General features: G+C 36.8%; 1 protein-coding gene across 4 annotated transcripts in view; it reads left to right on the top strand.

The window, feature by feature from the left end:
* The window catches only part of ZEB1 (zinc finger E-box binding homeobox 1), a 208,867-nt gene that overhangs the window by 134,549 nt on the left and 52,233 nt on the right, over positions 1-22,085 (top strand). For all 4 annotated transcript variants that reach the window (XM_040451048.1, XM_040451047.1, XM_040451046.1 and 1 more), the window contains one exon: positions 3,699-3,899. In XM_040451048.1, the coding sequence (XP_040306982.1) occupies positions 3,699-3,899 (201 nt within the window). Of the gene's footprint in view, positions 1-3,698; positions 3,900-22,085 lie in introns of those variants that run through there.

Below are 22,085 nucleotides of genomic sequence, written 5' to 3'. Positions count from 1 at the left end.
TGTCCTTGACCACATTCTAGTCACAACAGGAATGCATAGAAAATATTACCATTTTAATTTTTTTTAATTTTTATTTTTGAGAGAGAGAGAGTGTGTGAGCAGGGGAAAGTCAGAGAGAGAGAGAGAGAGAGAGAGAGAGAGGGAATCTGAAACAGGCTCCCAGCTCTGAGCTGTCAGCACAGAGCCTGAGGAGGGCCACGAACTCACAGACTGAGATCATGACCTGAGCTTAGTCAGATGGTTAACCTACTGAGCCACCCAGGAGCCCCCCTAAGTATTACCATTTTTCTATAGAAATTTAAATTCATATTGTATATTGTTAATTGTATTGAAAGATTTTAAAATCTGTTTACCTTTTCCAATCCCTTTATCTTTGTTTTCTTGAAATGTTATTATTTTAATTACAACTCAGAACTAAAAGGTGATAAGCACCTGTTTGTTAAGAATATGCTGCCACACTTCAGGGGCGCCTGAGTGGCTCAGTTTGTTAAATGTCCAACTTGGGCTCAGGTCATAATCTCGTGGTTTGTGAGTTCAAGCCCCGCGTGTCAGGCTCTGTGCTGACAGCTCGGAGCCTGGAGCCTGCTTTAGATTCTGTGACTCCCTTTCTCTCTCTGCCCCTCTCCCACTCATGCTCTGTCTCTCTGTCTCTCAAAAATAAATAAATAAAAACATTTTTAAAAAATTTTTGCAAAAAGAATATGCCAAACTTTAGATAAACTATATTTTATTATATTTTTTAGCCAAAGATTTAAAAGTATAGAGGAATGGAGATTGATGGACAGTTGAGGTAACGAACATTTTCATTGGCTACTAGGATTTATCAGGGCCTGCATTATTCTTTATGCTTTTTGTGCCGAGGCTCTATTTTTAAAATTAATTCTGTAGATCAACAAAAGGATGGATCCAGAAACAAAGGGAAGCTTGCCTATTTTCTAAGTTACACCAATCAGTATAAACCATTTTCACTGCTTTTTCTCTCAGCTAAGTGACTGTGAAGCAGAAGACAGTAAGAAGCCTTGGGAAATAGTTATTGGTCTTTTCTCCATCTTAGCCAATAAAATGTAGTGGTTTTTTTTTTTTTTTCAAATTCTGTGCCACATATTCAAAACATGCTTTGGGAAAATTCCCAAGATAAGTATAAACTACATGCAGTCTTTGTGGTTTGGGGTATTTGACTTACAATCTTCCATACCAAATGGCAGCTCATACCGGGGGGGGGCGGGGGGCAAGAAGGAGTTTTGCTAGAGTCCTAGAAAGTGACAGGTGTTCTTGAAGAGTACTTAGGGCTACAGCCAACCCAGGCAGAATAAAACAGGGTGAAGAAACCCAAGTAAAAAGAACTTAGTGTGGCTCAGAGTAAAAGGAACTTAGTGAAACTATAAAGCATGCAAGCAAATATTGGAACAAAAATGCATACATGTCTTAAAGACTAATTATAGGGTAATTTTCAAGCCCTAAATCCTCTAAATGTAAATGTATGGTTGGACAATCTACAGCTAACAACATTGTAACGATAGAACTGTACTACAGTATTAAAGCAAGAATAACACCAGTGGCCAACCAAAGACACTGAAGAATCACTAAACCTTCTCTTCACAAAACAGCATTTCAACTATCCATGTCCAAGCATAGTGACAGCTTTGGAACAGCCTTTAAGAATCATTCCCTTTATCCCCACATACAGTTGCACAATTTACTTTCCTCATTGTGTGGCTGGAGTACAAGGAATTCCCCATGTTTCCGTATCTATTTAATACGTTTTCCCTTTGACTCAGGACTTCCATCTCTACTAATATATCTGACAAATGAATTTAAGGAATGGCCAATGTAAAGATATATTTACAAGAAAGTGTATTATGACATTGTTGCTAATGCTGAATCATCACTTGGAAACATAAATTTTATCAGTATAGGTGATTGGTTAAATTCTGTCTGTACAATGAAATGAGAACAAGAGGAAAATGAGAAAGCCTCACATATACTTAAATAGAAGAATTCCCAAGATATGTTAAGTGACAATAAACGAGGTAGGGAACAGTATAATGTGATTCCATATGTGTGTATTTAAAGATGCATAACATACTTACATAGAGAATTTACATTAAATGCATATGTGTATAAGGTGAGGTCAGCATTTCAATTAAATAGGATAAAGTATATAAAGTGTGTATCATGCCTATTTCATGCATAGATAAATTAATAAAATTTGCTGTTACTGTTATCTTTACAGTGAGTCAAGGAAGGAAAATTTGGGGGAGGGAGCTTTCACTAGTTTTACATGTTTATGTTATCTGAATTCTTGTGAACTGAACATGTATTACATTTATAATGAGATGAGAAAGTGGTTTGCTCTTGGGAAAAAGCTGGAAAAATGTGTTCACACTAAAGTATTAATAACACAACAAAACTTGATATATTTCTTCTGACAAGATACTGAAGAATTTCTAATGTGGGGGAAAGGGTAACTCTAGTACTCTTTGGAGCAGAGGTGTCTTCCTGAGATTTATAAAAGCAGTTTTGGAGATTTTTTCTTATTCATTCTCACCTTGATATATGTATCCACTTCTGATTGTATTTCTTTCTTCTTGTTATCAGGTGTGTGTGTGTGTATTTCTATGAGAAGGGGGTATATATGCATATCATTTATACATTCAGGTTATTAACTTCTTTCAAGAATGGTTGGAAATTTTAAGGAAGAAATTGAAAGAATAACTGAAAGTAATTATTGCTTAGTTATCTAAACAAAGCAAAGATTTCTTTTTCTCCCTTCCAGTCTTTGCTTAGCAAATAAGAATCACCTTGCAAACAATTGAAAAGAGGCATTCCAGTGACCATACCCAATGTGGTACTAAATAATTTATCCCAGTAGAATGATTATTACAAGGACTCTGAAGGAAAAATATTGACTATACTATATTATTTGTTTTAGAGAATTTTATTCTCAACTGTTACTTATGGTTCTGTGAGCTGTGGTCATTCCAAATACTTACTTATCTTCATAATGCTGGTGTTAAATTTTACTGACATTCATTAAAGATATGGAAAGGGTGGCCATTTGAAAACTTTTGAATGTCAGTTATTTTTTTTCTAAAATTACAGACTTACATACAAACATTACTTGAATCATGCCTTATGCAGAATTTGGCTAAATTGATTTGGTAGATTCTGTCTGAATTCAGTGTGGGATTAATATGAAATGCATAGGCCCAATTGACAGCTTAAACATATCTTTCTTATGGTAAATTTGGTGATGGACTATTGACTTATTAGAAAAGATGAACTCTTTTCTTAATTTTAATGCCTTAAAGATTTGAGGCCCGAATTGTACATAAGGTGTATCACATAGGATAAACTCATTATGGCAGGAGAGAATACTTGATGTAGTGTTAGAGCCCAGTATATAGAACTGTACTGCTAGAGTTCAAATCCTGGCCCTACTTCTTCCTGGCTATATGATCTTGGACAAGGTACCTACCTTCCTAGGTCTTGGTTTCTATTTCTGGTTTCAGGGTTATAAGTAGTAGGCAGCAGGTAGATACTGTTTCATAGCATTGCTAGAAGGTTGTAAGAATAAATGAGTTACTATTTATAGAACACTTAAACGAAGTCCTTTTTAAAATTTCTTTTTACTGAGGTATGAAAACTGATTTTTATGCTAGTTGGTTTTGATTATTTGTTTCTTGTTTGTATTACAGTTACAAATTATAACACTGTGGTAGAAACAAATTCAGATTCGGATGATGAAGACAAACTCCATATTGTGGAAGAAGAAAGTATCACAGATGCAGCAGACTGTGAGGGTGGCGTGCCGGGAGATGACCAGCCCACAGACCAGACAGTGTTACCAGGGAGCAGCGAGAGAGAAGGCGATGCTAAGAGCTGCTGGGACGATGACGGTGGGTTTAATGTTTTGTGTAATATTCTGGCCTCTTGAGTCTTTAAAAAATATATCTTAACTGAAAAGATAACTTTGATGAAAAGTTTGAAATGATCTCTGAAATTGTCTATTAAATTCAATATAAGGTATCCTCTTACTTACCAGAAAGAAGATCATGAAACAGAATAATAAAGCTATTCTGATTATTTGTACAATATAAATAATATATTGAGGTTTAGTAGTTTTTTTTTTTTAACCAGAATCCAGCTTTCCATATACTGTGGATATAATTGAACCTACCTTTAATTTCATATGGTGACTTCAAATGAAGAATCTACTTAGAAACCTACAGATTGTATTTTGGTACAGTAAAATTATAACATGACTCAACAAAAATCCACAAAACAGATAAATCATGGGAGTATTTTTAGTGTTTGAAAGCTTCTCACTCTCCCTCCTTCTCCCTGTTCTTTCCCCCTCTTCCATTTCCCCGTATGTATCAGAATCCTGTAAGTACTGTGATTCTTTCATTTGCTGTACATTTTTACTTAAGTAAAATTTTTACTTTTACTCTACTAAAGCATGGGTGAGTGGAAGGATTAGTGACAGTCACTCTAAGAGAGAGAGTCTCTCTGCTTAACTTACATTGAATATTTAACATTCTTCCTCATCTGTCAAATGAAGAAAGTGGACTATATAGTCTTTTCTTTCAGATCTAAAATTCCTCCTCTCTACTTTTCCTAATAAGCTAATTAAATTATTTACCCTGTCTTGCCAGGATTTAAACAACAGTTGTATAAAAACAGAAGAATGTGGAAATGGCACATATTGTGAATTAGAGGGGTTGGAGATCAGGAATAGGGGCATTGGCAAAGGCAAAGAGCATGCAAGTGATCATATTCAAGGTCAGTCAGAGGAGAAGCCTCCCCGGCAAGAGTTCACATTTGGGGAGGTCATCTAAATAAGATATTAAAACCCAGGCAAAGCATTCTGGAGAAATGAGTCAGATTTGCAGGTCAAAGAGTCTGGATACTCTGGTGGAAGCTTAGATAAAATATGGATCTAATAGTAGCACAGAGGACCAGTAGTTAAGATTTCTACAACAGGATATATTTATAGCTGACAAAGAAATTTTTTTTGAAGTTTACTTATTTTTGAGAGAGACAGAGATAGCATGAGTGGGGGAAGGACATGGAGAGAGAGAGGGAAAGAATCTGAAGCAGGCTCTGAACTGTCAGCACAGAGCCTGATGCAGGGCTCCAGAGCCTGATGCAGGGCTTGAACTCATGAAACCGTGAGATCATGACCTGAGCCAAAACCAAGAATCAGAGGCTTAATCAACTGAGCCATCCAGGGGCCCCAGGAACTTTTGAAATCATGTAACCAGCCCCCTCATTTTATAGCATTAAGCAGATTCTGCAAGAATAGGATTGCAAACTTGAATAAGACTGTCTCTGTATTGCTTATAGTTTAATGAGTGAGAAGGATAAATAAGTCACAAATTCATTACAGTTTGATGTAGGTATAAATTTAAAGTTCTGTGGAAACATTAAGCAGGAATGTTCAAATCAGAGGGAGGAAGATAAGTCCTAGAAGAATTTCTGAGTGAAGCAGTGCTGGTCTTGAGTTATAAAGGACAAGTAGAAGTTGATTTGGTAAAGGAGAAGGAAAAGAAGTGTTTCAAAACAGAAGAAACAATATACATGGAGCCATAAAGGTTTGAACAAGTAGTGTTTGCAGAAAGTGAGGTCAGAGGCATAAACAAAGACTGTGAAGGGTGATGTGTGCTAAGTCAAGGAATTTGAACTTTACCCTAGAAGCTAGCTATGAGAACATCATTGATACACAGTTTAGAAATAAGTCTGATAGCAATATGGAAAAGAATTTTGGAGGGAGAGAGTCTAGAGACCAGTAGCACCTTCAGTAAGGAGGCTATGAAAATGGAGGAAAGATGAGACTTTATAACTAAGGAAATGGCCCTTGGAATGAGAATGAAAGGGAGAGATTTAATAGGAATGTAGAAGGTATATAAGATTTGGCTTGTTCTGTGTGGAAGGCAACAGAAGGACTGACATCTCCTAGACTTCTAGAAAGTAAAACCCGGAGAAATTAAATTGCTGCCTTATTATCACACCTCATTAATAGCAAAGCTGTTACTTCTTGTTAAACTATAATACTGAGCTCAGAACTTCTGGGAGCAAGGATTTCTTACATGTTTTGTGTCTGGGGCCAGAATTGATCCATTGGTATAGTTGATCCAAAGTGTTCATATGGAAACAAGAAACAAAAAACAATGATTTTTCTGGAAAAGAGGGAGATAGAAGAATGAGATAGAGGGGGGGAAAGAAACATGAAAAATCAATGAAGAGGTTTTGTGTCTGAAAATGTGTTGGGATGAGTTATTTGAACTAACTCTCTCACTGAGAATAACTAATGGTGCTAGATTTAAAATGAATACGTAAATCTTCCTGAAAGCTTTAAAAGAGCTAACTGGATAGTGAGACATTAACAGATCAAAATCTATGTGAAAACAGGAACCCATAGAGGTAAGCAGAGCACTGCATAGAAGACTCCTTGGCCTCAAGGACATTTGCCTAACCAGGGTAATGTAAGATGTGGTTTTCAGGCTCTGAGAAGAAACAAAGCCTAGGACCACCTAAGAGTTTAATAGCCACGTTTAATAGCAGATCCTCCCCCAGGATGAATTATAGCAGATCCTCCCCCAGTATGAATTACATCTTGACAGTATGATGCACTATGGTGAGCTCAGAGTAAACCCTCCTTCCTCAGGAGTTAGCAAGCAAAACTGCCTTGGCCAGGGGTCGGGGGAATGCAGGATTGTCTCTGACAAGGAGTAACCCAGCTGTCCTACAATGATTTACAGCTTAAATTCACATTACTGTATAGCCTAATAAATCTCAAGCCATAACTGAATTTAAAGTAGATACTTTAAAGTATCTATGCTGATACTTCTAGGTGCCAAGAAGAAGCAAATTCAGATCTGTTGGAAGAACATACCTTTAAACTAGCACTATAGAAATCTTCCAAGTAAGTTACCAAGAAAACAGCAACATGAGTGATAATTATCAGAAACAAAAGGAAGCAGAAACTCACCCATAAAGACTGTAATTAGTAGTGAGTTATCTGAAAGAGATTATAAAATGATTGTCATTTTTCAAGAAAAAAATAGACAAATTTGAAATTACCTGCTCTGATAGAATAAAATATAACCAATAGATTTTAAGAAGAACCAAATGGAACTAAAAATGAAAAATTAGAATAATATAAATTCAGATTCAAAGCATGGATTTTAACAAAAAGTAAACAGAATTGAAGAAAGAATTAAGGAATTGGAAAATGGGGAAATTATACTACATACAACTCAGAAATAAAGATAGAAACACACACACACACACACACACACACACACACACACACACAAACAGGATAAGAAACATGAAGAATAGAATGAGAAGGTCCAATATATATCTTAATTCTAGGAGAAGAGAGAATGAAATGGGAAGCAGCAATATTTGAAGAGATAATGGCTGAGACTTTTTCAGAGTTGGTGAAAGTCATAAGACCATAGACTCAAGAAGACCAGTAAATCTCAAGAAGTATAAATAAGTCTACCCCCTATTCACATTATGGTGAAATTGCAGAACATGTAAGACAAAAGAACACTCTTAAAAGTAAATTTGAAAAAGTCACATCGTGTTTAAGAAAGTGGCAGTTAGGGGCGCCTGGGTGGCGCAGTCGGTTAAGCGTCCCACTTCAGCCAGGTCACGATCTCGCGGTCCGTGAGTTCGAGCCCCGCGTCAGGCTCTGGGCTGATGGCTCAGAGCCTGGAGCCTGTTTCCGATTCTGTGTCTCCCTCTCTCTCTGCCCCTCCCCCGTTCATGCTCTGTCTCTCTCTGTCCCAAAAAAAATAAAATAAAAAAAAAGAACGTTGGGAAAAAAAAAAAAAAAAAAGAAAGTGGCAGTTAGGCTTACAGCTGAATTCCTAGTAACCACAACGGAAGCTGGGCAGTAAAATATGCCTGCCAATACTGAATTCTATACTTAGCAAAGATTTCTTTTATGAAAGGAGGTGAAATAAGGTAATGATTTCAGACAAGTTTGAAAACAGAAAATTTGTTATCAGTAGACCCTTATTAAGGCAAAGTTTAAAAAATGTATTTTAGACATGAGGAAACAAATCCTTGATAGATCTGAGATGTAAGAACAGAGATTACAAATATATGGAAAAAATAGATAGACGCATAGTATTTCCTATGAAAATGTTTTAAAAAGTGGATGTGACTAAATTTCAGATGACATCCACTTTTAATGCTTGAAAGCATTATTATAGATAATAGGATCACTTTATAATAATGAAAGATTAAGCGAAATCACTTAACAGATAAACATAGGGGAAGGGAAGGAAAAATAAGATAAAAACAGAGGGAGAGGAAAACCATAAAAGACTCTTAAATACAGAGAACATACTGAAGGTTGATGGGGATCGGGGGGTGGTGGAGTGGATTAAATGGGTGAACAGCATTAGGGAGGGCACTCTTTGGGATGAGCACTGGGTGTCATGTGTAAGAGATGAATCACTGGTTCTACTCCTGAATCCAAGACTACACTGTATGTTAACTAATTTGAAAATAAAAAATAATAATAAAAATTAAATTCCCTAATAAAATATTATTTTAAATGTGTTTGTACCTAATAATAAGCCCTCAAACATATAGAAAGGGAAATAGACATTGTGGAAGATTTAACACCTCAGTTGGTCATTGATAGAATAATTACACAAAACCAGTGAGGATATAGAAGATATGAAAATATACATAAGGTGTATAAACAATGTACTTAGTAATTGCAAAATATTTTTCAACTATATGGAATATTCATAAAAAATTTTTAGAGGAAAACTTAGAACCTTAAGTAAATACTTTAGAAAAGGTTCTGGCTAAAAGTTAATGGGTTAGGCATCTATTTTTAAGAACTTAGAAAAAAGAACAGCTAAAAGATTTTCAAATGTAAAAACAAGAAAGTAATATAAAATTGAAAACAAACCTACAATGCAAAAGGTCAGCATAGGCAAAACTCTGTTCTTTGAAAACTATTAACAAACCTTTGACAAAATTGACAAGAAAAAAAAAGAGAATATACAAATAATCGAAATCAAGAATGAAAAACAGGACATAACTAAGATACTACAGACATTGACAAGGTAAAAGAGAGTATTGCAAACAACTGCATGCCAATAAATTTGAAAATATGGGCAAGATACTAGAAATTCTAACCAAAACTGGCTGGGGAACAATTGGAAAACTGTGTTATAAAACCTCTGAAGAAATTGAAATAATGGTCAAAAGTATTCCCACAAAGAGGGAGTAAAGATCTGGAACAACCAAAACTTGTCGTACATTGCTCATTGTAAGTGGTATGTCACTCTGGAACACAGTTTGGCACTTTATTATAAAATTAACCAACGTTGGGTTGTATGACCCAACGGTCCCACTCCTGAGTGTTTTTCCTAGGGAAATCAAGACAGGTTTACACAAAAACTTGTACACTGGTGCCTAAAGAAGCTCTGTTCAAAACTGCCAAAAACGGGAAACAACCCCTTGTCCTTCAGCAGGTGAAAAGATAAGGAAACTATTGTACGTCCATATAATAATGGTCTACTACTTAGCAATAAAAAAGGAACAAACTATTAATATAAGCAACAATTTGGAAGAATCTCTGAGTCATTATGCTGAGTGAAAGAAGCCAGTCTCAAAAGGTTACAGACTTGAAAAATGATTCCATCTATTTGACATTTTCAAAAAGACCAACTGTATGTTGGGTAACAAATCAGTGGTGCTAGGGGCTAGAGCATGGAGAGTGTGACTCTAAAGGGATAGTACTAGAGAATTTGGGGGGATGATGGAACAGTTCTGTATCCTGATTTTGGTGGTGGTTACATGAATCTATACATGTGTTAAAATTCATAGAACCATACACCAAAAGGAAAAAAAGATTAAAATTTTCTGTGTGATCATTTATATATGTGGGTATGTGTGTGTATTTGGATATATGATATATATTATGTATATATCATATATGTATATATTATAAAATTTATGTTTTTTTCTCTCCTGCAAAGAAAACTCTAGCCCAGGTGGCATCACTGGTAAGTTTTTCTAAACATTCAAGGGGACAGTCATTCCAGTTTTAGACCACTCTTCCAAAGCCTAGGGTAAATGGGAAGATTCCCCAACTCTTTAAATGAGGCTACCATAATCTTGATACCAAAATGAATTATAAGAAGGTAGAATTACAGACTCACTCAGTTGTATACAGGCACAATAATTAAGCAAAATATTAGTTATACAATACATATGTATGTAAATGTGTGAGATGCAGTTCAAAAATACCACAGTGAACAGACTTAATGAGAACAATCAAATATTCTTCTCAACAGACGGAAAACAAAGTTAGTACGTATGAATTTAGTACGTACGAACAGATGTCATAAAAGATAGTAAACTAGGAAAAGAGGGTACTTCCTTGTTCTAATAAAGTATATTTCTATAAAATCTATCACAGACATTCTACTTAATGGCAAAATGTTGAAAACTTGTTTTGCAGTCAAGAACAAGGTAATGATTTCCACTATCACCACTCTTTCCACACTTTCCACCACATTTTCCATCAGCCTTATATGAGAATTGCTACCCAGTGCAATTAGATCAGAAAATAAATTAATAAAGATAAGGATTAGAAAGGCAAAAACACAAAACTTATTATTTACAGATGATATAACTGTGTATAAAAAAGAAATACAAATAGATTATTAGGACTAATAAGGGAATTTGATAAATTTTTAGATATCAACAATATACTGAATTCAAAGTCCTCTTTATACATCAGTAAGAACTATAAAATGAGAATGGTTGTGTTAAAACCACATATAAAAATTATAAATTCTTATTAGAGGCATTAGCAAATATTTCAATAAATGGAGGTATAAATTCATGGGTTAGAAGACTCCACTTTTTTTTTAAGCTAAGATTTTTTTTGGATTTCACTAGTTTTTCCATTAACATCCTCTTGTTGTTCAGGATCCACTCCTGCCTAACTGCATAGTATTTAGTTATGTCTCTTCAGTCTCAGGAGACCAGCCTTTCACTGTTTCTCATGACCTTAAGGAGTACTGGTCAGGTGTTTGTAGCACGTTTCTCAATTTAGGTTTGTCTGATATTTTTCTCATGATTATACTGAGGGTGTGGGATTTTGGAAAGAATAACACAATGGTAAAATACCCTTTTCATCACTTCATATCAGTGAGCAAATGATAGCCACAAGCCATCTCTTTGATTTTTTTCCCTACTAATTTATAAACTTTATTTTTTGTTGTTTTCTTCTTTTTTTATTCAAGTATAATTAACATACAATGTTATATTACTTTGAAGTGTACAATATAATGATTCAGCAATTCATTCTGTTTCTCAAGACATTACTGTGACATTTAACCTGGCCTGTAAGAAAGAGCCAGGAGGCTCATGAGCAAAATGAAGGAGGGAGAGATTAGTAGAAATGAAGCCAGCAGATTAATGGCATGCCAGAACATTTAAAGGTCTTGTAAGCTATTAGGAATACTTTTATTTTTATTGAAATGTGAAGGCATTAGAAGAATTTGAATAGAGTAGTGGTATAATTTTATTTTTATTTTAGAAGTATGACTTTGGCTGCTGTATTGAGGATAAACTATAGAAGGCAAGGGTAGGAGAAGGAAGACCAGTAAGGAGGTTATCACCATAATCTAAATTGGCAGTTTAAATTAGGAAGGTAGAAGTAAAGATTGTGAGAATGTATCAAATTCTGGTTATATTTTGAGTCTATAGGACTTACTGATGGACTAGATCAGGATTGAGAAGGAAAGAGGAGCTTAAGATGATTCTGTGGTTTCCTCCATTTGATGGTTATGTTTGGAGGGGATCTAATTATCAGACATTTATGACTCTTAATCTTGTTGGAACCAGTCCCTGTATCTGTTTTTTATTCTGATTCTGTCATTTGTCATGTCCATGTCCCTCCTGTCATTCAGAAATGTGTTTGAGTAGGGCCAAGAACATCCGTTGTGGCATGGCACTAACTTTCTTCTATTGTCACCATTCTATAAATCACTACTTTTTGAATAAATTTATTTGGTTATTTTTAATCCGTCAGTGGTTTCAAAAATAAATATCATATGATATCATGTCTCCTAGTAATACTGTCAAAAATGGATATGAGGCCAGTTTATATGACTTTTTTTCAGTGAACCCATTCTGGATGTTCATGATCATTTTTTTTAAACACACACACACACACACACAGCCTTTATAATCTATTCTAGGAAACATTTGTAGGCTAGAAATCAAATATCTCTGATCTATAGTTTACAAAAGGAAATCAGAGGTGGAAGGTGCAAATTCAATGACATTTGTTCATCTCTCCTAATCTTCCATGTTCCCTCAAAGATCATAACCAGGTCAGTGATTTATTTTCAAATGCTTTTATATTTTCTAAAAATATTTTATATGAGCCAGGAGACCAAGTGTATAATGACTTATCTATCATGAGTTTTGATTCTCTTTTGCTTCATGAACTCATATTTTCTGGAAGAGAAAATCACAACTAATTCTTGTAGTTCTTGGCTACCCCTGGGATTTGAGCCTAAATGCTTTTGCATGACAGCTACATATTGTCTTTCTAAACTTGATTTTGCACCACCCCCTTTGTCCACATTCATTCATTCCTTTGAATCTTTGTATATCCTGTTTTATCTGCCTGGCATTTCCTTCTCTTCCTTTTCTGTCACCTTTTCTGTCACCTTCCTTTTCTGTCACCTTCTCTTCCTTCTGTCCTTTTCTGTCTTCTCTTCCTTTCCTTCTATTGCCTGAACTCCATAGACATAGTAAAATTAGCTTTCCAAAAATTGTTCATAGATTTTACACATTGTATTGTGATTGATCACTCTGTTTCACTAAAATAATGATTGAGAGCAAGAACTGTATCTCATTGATCTCTGTCTTTTACTACTAATACTTAATCCATATTATATCCTTAAACAAATCTCCTACAAATGAGTGGATGAGTTAAGATGCTGTCCTTTTTTTATTTTTAATCTTCATTAATTATACCATCAACTTCAACAAAACAGTTCTTCCCCTTCTTGATTTCCTTAGCATTTTGAGAGCTTCAATTTTTTTTCACATTTTTTATCTTCTTGACACTATTTGGGTCTTACATTGTCTAAACTCATATGTTCATCCTTGATTATGTGACATTCTTTCTGTTCTCTGTATACTTTATATTCTTTGTATGCTTTTAAAATATGAGATACTTGGAAATTCCATCTGTGTGACCCTTTTCTTTCTTAAGAAACATTTCTTATATAAAATATGGATATAGATTAAGTTTCTGTGGCCCTATATAAGGCATCCAGGAAGAAATAAAACATAATCACGTAATCCTTTATCAATTAAAAAAAAAACTATAGCGACTTCTTATAGAAAGATGGAGTAGATAATACTTTTTTCTATTCCTTCTATTAAGTACAGCCAAAATCTCAACATTACATATAAAACATAAGATTCTGAAAGGTAGATAGAAGAAGACAGACATGCTAGGGACCAAAGGACCCAAGGAACAATACTGCAGTGAGTTCCCAGGGTTTTCTTTTTATTTATGTACCCTCTTATACATCTCTCATAGATCAGCCTGGTGCTGGAGAAGCCAACACACAAAAACCTCAACACCTCCCAGTAATGGGACAGTGCCTTCTTTCTCACAGGAAACCTGCTAAAACAGAAGATTTAAAAAATATTGCATATCTTTGTCTCCTTATATAATAACTTACATGTCCAAGTTTGATTCAAAAATCATTTGTCATACCCAGAACCAGAAAAACTTCAACTTAAGTAGAAAAAACAGTAAACATACACCAATACTGAGGTGACAAAGGTGTTAAATTACTTGACACAGATCATCATGGAGTGCAGGCTTGATCAAAATGTTTCAGCAAACAATTATGAACATGCTTCAACTAAAAAAATACAGTATCAGAATAAAAAAATGAAGATGAGAGAAGAACTAAATGAAATAGAGACCAAAAGACAGTAGAAAAGATCAGTGAAACTAAGAGCTGGTTCCTTAAAAAGATTAACAAAATCAAAAAGCCATTAGCTAGACTCACCAAGAAAAAAAAGAGGGCTCAAATAAATAAAATCAGAAAAGAAAGAAGTTACAACTAACACAAAGAACAACAAAGGGTCATAAGAGAATACCATGAACAATTAAATACAACAAACTGGACAACCTAGGAGAAATGGAAAGCATATAATCTTCTAAGGCTGAATCATAAAAAAAAAAAAAATAGAAAACCTAAATAGACCAAACATTAGCAAGGAGATTCAATTAGTAATCAAAAAAACCCAATAAACAAAAGTTCAGGACCAGATGGTTTCACTGGTGAATTCTACCAAACATTCAAAAAGAGTTAATATCTTTCTCAAATTATTCCAAAAAATGGAAGAGGGGAATGCTTCCAAATTTATTTTACAAAGCCAGCATTACCCTGATACCAAAACCTGATGACACAACCAAAAAGGAAAATTATAGGCCAATATCCCTGATGAACGTAGATACAGAAATCCTCAACAAAATATTAGCAAACCGAATTCAATAATTCATTAAATACTGGGATTTATTTCAGGACTGTGAGGATAGTTCAACATTCACAAACCACTGTGATATACCACATTAACAAAATGAAGAATAAAAATTCAATGATCATCTCAATAATGCAGAAAAAGAATTGAAAAAATTCAGTGCCTGTTTATAATAAAAACTCAAAAAAAGTGGATGTAGACAGAGTATACTTCAACATGATGAAGGCTATATATGATGAGCCCACAGCTAACATCACACTCAGTGATAAAAAGCTAAAATCTTTTCCCTTAAGATCAGGATTAAGCCAAGGATGCCCACTTTCACCACTGTATTCAACATAGTATTGAAAGTCTTAGCCAGAGCAATTAGGCAGGAAAAAGAAATAAAAGGCACCCAAATGGAAAGGAAAAAGTGTAACTGTCACTATTTGCAGACTACATGATTTCATATATAGAAAACCCTAAAGATTCAACCAAAAAACTTTTAGAACTAATAAATTCAGTAACGTTGCAGGGTACGAAATAAACATACAAAAATCTGTTGCATTTTTATATACTAACAATGAACTATTAGAGAAATTAAGAAAATAGTCCCCTTTGCAGTTGCGTCCAAAAAAAAAAATACCTAGGAATAAATTTAACCAAGGAGGCGAAAGACTTGCATGCTGAAAACTAAAAGACATTAATAATAAAAGAAATTGAAGAAGACAACAATAAATGGGAAGCTATTTTGTGCACATGAATTGGAAGAATTATTATCATTAAAATATCTAGAGAGGGAGGGAAGATGGCGGCGTAGGAGGATGCTGGGCTCACCGCGCGTCCTGCTGATCACTTAGATTCCACCTACACCTGCCTAAATAACCCAGAAAACCACCAGAGGATTAGCAGAACGGAGTCGCCGGAGCCAAGCGCAGACGAGAGGCCCACGGAAGAGGGTAGGAAGGGCGGCGAGGCGGTGCGCGCTCCACGGACCGGCGGGAGGGAGCCGGGGCGGAGGGGCGGCTCGCCGGCCAAGCAGAGCCCCCAAGTCTGGCTTGCAAAAAGCGGAGGGGCCTGACGGACTGTGTTCCCACAGCAAGCGCGACTTAGCGGCTGGGAGGTCATAAGTTAACAGCTCTGCTCAGAAAGCGGGAAGGCTGGAGGACAAAGGGAAGGAAAGCTGCTGAGCCCCCGGACGACCGAGCTCAGTTTGGTGGGGAACAAAGGCGCTCGCCAGCGCCATCTTCCCCGCCCATCCCCCAGCCAAAATCCCAAAGAGAACCAGTTCCTGCCAGGCAACTTGCTCGCTCCGCGCAAACACCCAACTCTGCGCTTCTGCGGAGCCAAACCTCCGGCAGTGGATCTGACTCCCTCCTGCTGCCACAGGGCCCCTCCTGAAGTGGATCACCTAAGGAGAAGCAAGCTAAGCCTGCCCCTCCTGCCCCTGTGCACCTTGCCTACCCACCCCAGCTAAGACGCCAGATCCCCAGCATCACAAGCCTGGCAGTGTGCAAGTAGCCCAGACAGGCCACCCCACCCCACAGTGAATCCCGCCCCTAGGAGAGGGGAAGAGAAGGCACGCACCAGTCTGACTGTGACCCCAGCGGTGGGCTGGGGGCAGACATCAGGTCTGACTGCGGCTTCGCCCACCAACTCCAGTTATACACCACAGCACAGGGGAAGTGCCCTGCAGGTCCACACCACGCCAGGGACTATCCAAAATGACCAAGCGGAAGAATTCCCCTCAGAAGAATCTCCAGGAAATAACAACAGCTAATGAGCTGATCAAAAAGGATTTAAATAATATAACAGAAAGTGAATTTAGAATAATAGTCATAAAATTAATCGCTGGGCTTGAAAACAGTATAGCTGACAGCAGAGAATCTCTTGCTACAGAGATCAAGGGACTAAGGAACAGTCACGAGGAGCTGAAAAATGCTTTAAATGAAATGCATAACAAAATGGAAACCACCACAGCTCGGATTGAAGAGGCAGAGGAGAGAATAGGTGAACTAGAAGATAAAGTTATGGAAAAAGAGGAAGCTGAGAAAAAGAGAGATAAAAAAATCCAGGAGTATGAGGGGAAAATTAGAGAACTAAGTGATACACTAAAAAGAAATAATATACGCATAATTGGTATCCCAGAGGAGGAAGAGAGAGGGAAAGGTGCTGAAGGGGTACTTGAAGAAATCATAGCTGAGAACTTCCCTGAAGTGGGGAAGGAAAAAGGCATTGAAATACAAGAGGCACAGAGAACTCCCTTCAGACATAACTTGAATCGATCTTCTGCACGACATATCATAGTGAAACTGGCAAAATACAAGGATAAAGAGAAAATTCTGAAAGCAGCAAGGGGTAAACGTGCCCTCACATATAAAGGGAGACCTATAAGACTCGTGACTGATCTCTCTTTTGAAACTTGGCAGGCCAGAAAGAGTTGGCACGAGATTTTCAGTGTGCTAGACAGAAAAAATATGCAGCCGAGAATCCTTTATCCAGCAAGCCTGTCATTTAGAATAGAAGGAGAGATAAAGGTCTTCCCAAACAAACAAAAACTGAAGGAATTTGTCACCACTAAACCAGCCCTACAAGAGATCCTAAGGGGGACCCTGTGAGACAAAGTACCAGAGACGTCACTACAAGCATAAAACATACAGACATCACAATGACTCTAAACCCATATCTTTCTATAATAACACTGAATGTAAATGGATTAAATGCGCCAACCAAAAGACATAGGGTATCAGGATGGATAAAAAAACAAGACCCATCTATTTGCTGTCTACAAGAGACTCATTTTAGACCTGAGGACACCTTTAGATTGAGAGTGAGGGGATGGAGAACTATTTATCATGCTACTGGAAGCCAAAAGAAAGCTGGAGTAGCCATACTTATATCAGACAAACTAGACTTTAAATTAAAGGCTGTAACAAGAGATGAAGAAGGACATTATATAATAGTGACAGGGTCTATCCATCAGGAAGAGCTAACAATTATAAATGTCTATGCGCCGAATACCGGAGTGCCCAAATATATAAAACAATTACTCATAAACACAAGCAACCTTATTGATAAGAATGTGGTAATTGCAGGGGACTTTAACACCCCACTTACAGAAATGGATAGATCATCCAGACACACGGTCAATAAAGAAACAAGGGCCCTGAATGAGACATTGGATCAGATGGACTTGACAGATATATTTAGAACTCTGCATCCCAAAGCAACAGAATATACTTTCTTCTCGAGTGCACATGGAACATTCTCCAAGATAGATCATATACTGGGTCACAAAACAGCCCTTCATAAGTTTACAAGAATTGAAATCATACCATGCATACTTTCAGACCACAATGCTATGAAGCTTGAAATCAACCACAGAAAAAAGTCTGGAAAACCTCCAAAAGCATGGAGGTTAAAGAACACCCTACTAACGAATGAGTGGGTCAACCAGGCAATTCGAGAAGAAATTAAAGAATATATGGAAACAAACGAAAATAAAAATACAACAATCCAAACGCTTTGGGACGCAGCGAAGGCAGTCCTGAGAGGAAAATACATTGCAATCCAGGCCTATCTCAAGAAACAAGAAAAATCCCAAATACAAAATCTAACAGCACACCTAAAGGAAATAGAAGCAGAACAGCAAAGGCAGCCTAAACCCAGCAGAAGAAGAGAAATAAGAAAGATCAGAGCAGAAATAAACAATATAGAATCTAAAAAAACTGTAGAGCAGATCAACGAAACCAAGAGTTGGTTTTTTGAAAAAATAAACAAAATTGACAAACCTCTAGCCAGGCTTCTCAAAAAGAAACGGGAGATGACCCAAATAGATAAAATCATGAATGAAAATGGAATTATTACAACCAATCCCTCAGAGATACAAACAATTATCAGGGAATACTATGAAAAATTATATGCCAACAAATTGGACAACCTGGAAGAAATGGACAAATTCCTGAACACCCACACTCTTCCAAAACTCAATCAGGAGGAAATAGAAAGCTTGAACAGACCCATCACCAGCGAAGAAATTGAATTGGTTATCAAAAATCTCCCAACAAATAAGAGTCCAGGACCAGATGGCTTCCCAGGGGAGTTCTACCAGACGTTTAAAGCAGAGATAATACCTATCCTTCTCAAGCTATTCCAAGAAATAGAAAGGGAAGGAAAACTTCCAGACTCATTTTATGAAGCCAGTATTACTTTGATTCCTAAACCAGACAGAGACCCAGTCAAAAAAGAGAACTACAGGCCAATATCCCTGATGAATATGGATGCAAAAATTCTCAATAAGATACTAGCAAATCGAATTCAACGGCATATAAAAAGAATTGTTCACCATGATCAAGTGGGATTCATTCCTGGGATGCAGGGCTGGTTCAACATTCGCAAATCAATCAACGTGATACATCACATTAACAAAAAAAAAGAGAAAAACCATATGATCCTGTCAATCGATGCAGAAAAGGCCTTTGACAAAATCCAGCACCCTTTCTTAATAAAAACCCTTGAGAAAGTCAGGATAGAAGGAACATACTTAAAGATCATAAAAGCCATTTATGAAAAGCCCACAGCTAACATCATCCTCAACAGGGAAAAACTGAGAGCTTTTTCCCTGAGATCAGGAACACGACAGGGATGCCCACTCTCACCGCTGTTGTTTAACATAGTGCTGGAAGTTCTAGCATCAGCAATCAGACAACAAAAGGAAATCAAAGGCATCCAAATTGGCAAAGATGAAGTCAAGCTTTCGCTTTTTGCAGATGACATGATATTATACATGGAAAATCCGACAGACTCCACCAAAAGTCTGCTAGAACTGATACATGAATTCAGCAAAGTTGCAGGATACAAAATCAATGTACAGAAATCAGTTGCATTCTTATACACTAACAATGAAGTAACAGAAAGACAAATGAGGAAACTGATCCTATTCACAATTGCGCCAAGAAGCATAAAATACCTAGGAATAAATCTAACCAAAAATGTAAAGGATCTGTATGCTGAAAAATATAGAAAGCTTATGAAGGTAATTGAAGAAGATTTAAAGAAATGGAAAGACATTCCCTGCTCATGGATTGGAAGAATAAATATTGTCAAAATGTCAATACTACCCAAAGCTATCTACACATTCAATGCAATCCCAATCAAAATTGCACCAGCATTCTTCTCAAAACTAGAACAAGCATTCCTAAAATTCATATGGAACCACAAAAGGCCCCGAATAGCCAAAGGAATTTTGAAGAAGAAGACCAAAGCAGGAAGCATCACAATCCCAGACTTTAGCCTCTACTACAAAGCTGTCATCATCAAGACAGCATGGTATTGGCACAAAAACAGACACATAGACCAATGGAATAGAATAGAAACCCCAGAACTAGACCCACAAACGTATGGCCAACTCATCTTTGACAAAGCAGGAAAGAACATCCAATGGAAAAAAGACAGTCTCTTTAACAAATGGTGCTGGGAGAACTGGACAGCAACATGCAGAAGGTTGAAACTAGACCACTTTCTCACACCATTCACAAAAATAAACTCAAAATGGATAAAGGACCTGAATGTGAGACAGGAAACCATCAAAACCCTAGAGGAGAAAGCAGGAAAAGTCCTCTCTGACCTCAGCCGTAGCAATCTCTTACTCAACACATCCCCAAAGGCAAGGGAATTAAAAGCAAAAGTGAATTACTGGGACCTTATGAAGATAAAAAGCTTCTGCACAGCAAAGGAAACAACCAACAAAACTAAAAGGCAACCAACGGAATGGGAAAAGATATTTGCAAATGACATATCGGACAAAGGGCTAGTATCCAAAATCTATAAAGAGCTCACCAAACTCCACACCCGAAAAGCAAATAACCCAGTGAAGAAATGGGCAGAAAACATGAATAGACACTTCTCTAAAGAAGACATCCGGATGGCCAACAGGCACATGAAAAGATGTTCAGCGTCGCTCCTTATCAGGGAAATACAAATCAAAACCACACTCAGATATCACCTCACGCCAGTCAGAGTGGCCAAAATGAACAAATCAGGAGACTATAGATGCTGGAGAGGATGTGGAGAAACGGGAACCCTCTTGCACTGTTGGTGGGAATGCAAATTGGTGCAGCCGCTCTGGAAAGCAGTGTGGAGGTTCCTCAGAAAATTAAAAATAGACCTACCCTATGACCCAGCAATAGCACTGCTAGGAATTTATCCAAGGGACACAGGAGTACTGATGCATAGGGGCACTTGTACCCCAATGTTCATAGCAGCACTCTCAACAATAGCCAAATTATGGAAAGAGCCTAAATGTCCATCAACTGATGAATGGATAAAGAAATTGTGGTTTATATACACTATGGAATACTACGTGGCAATGAGAAAAAATGAAATATGGCCTTTTGTAGCAACGTGGATGGAACTGGAGAGTGTGATGCTAAGTGAAATAAGCCATACAGAGAAAGACAGATACCATATGGTTTCACTCTTATGTGGATCCTGAGAAACTTAACAGGAACCCATGGGGGAGGGGAAGGAAAAAAAAAAAAAAAGAGGTTAGAGGGGGAGAGAGCCAAAGCATAAGAGACTGTTGAGAACTGAGAGCAAACTGAGGGTTGATGGGGGGTGGGAGGGAGGAGAGGGTGGGTGATGGGTATTGAGGAGGGCACCTTTTGGGATGAGCACTGGGTGTTGTATGGAAACCAATTTGACAATAAATTTCATATATAAATAAAAAAAATAAGTGAAAAAAAAATAAAAAAAATAAAAAAAAATAAAAAATATCTAGAGGCCCAAAGCAATATACAGATTCAGTGCAATCCCTATCAAAGTTCTAATGAATTTTTCATAGAAATAGAACAAACCATCCTAAAATGTTTATGAAACCACAAAAGATCCCAGATAGCCTGAAAAAAGAAGAACAAAGCTAGAGGCATCATACTGCCTGATTTGAAACTATACTACAAAGCTTCAGGGATCAAAACAGTAAGGTATGGGTATGAAAAACATACTCATAGATCAGTGAGACAGAAGAGACGGCCCAGAAATAAACTCACAGATAGATGGTCATTCATTTACAAGAAAAGAGGCAATATTATACGGTGAGGAAAGGATAGTCTCTTCAATGAATGATGTGGGGAAAACTTGACAGGCACACACAAAATAATGAAACTGGACCACTATCTTAAAATGACACAAAAATTAACTCAAAATGGATTGAAGACTTGATGTAAGACCAGAAACCATAAAACTCCTCGAAGGAAACCTAGGTGGTAAGCTTCTTGACGTTAGTCTCAATAATATCTATTTGGATATGATTCTAGAAACATACTTTTGTGACAACAAAAGCAAAAATGAACAAGTGGGATTATATCAAACTAAAAAGTCTCTGCACAGTGAAGGAAACCATCAACAAAATAAAAAAGGAACCTGCTGAATGGGATACGGTACTTGCAAATTATATATTCAATAAGGGGTTAATATCCAAAGTATATGAAGAACTCCTACAACTCAGTAGCAATAACAAAAAAGCAGTCCAATTAAAA

Source organism: Herpailurus yagouaroundi, unplaced genomic scaffold (genome assembly GCF_014898765.1).
Source record: "Herpailurus yagouaroundi ecotype Mexico unplaced genomic scaffold, PumYag 203, whole genome shotgun sequence".
NCBI lineage: Eukaryota > Metazoa > Chordata > Mammalia > Carnivora > Felidae > Herpailurus > Herpailurus yagouaroundi.
The sequence above is the reverse complement of the archived record's forward strand: the minus strand, read 5'-3'. Positions and strand labels throughout refer to the sequence as shown.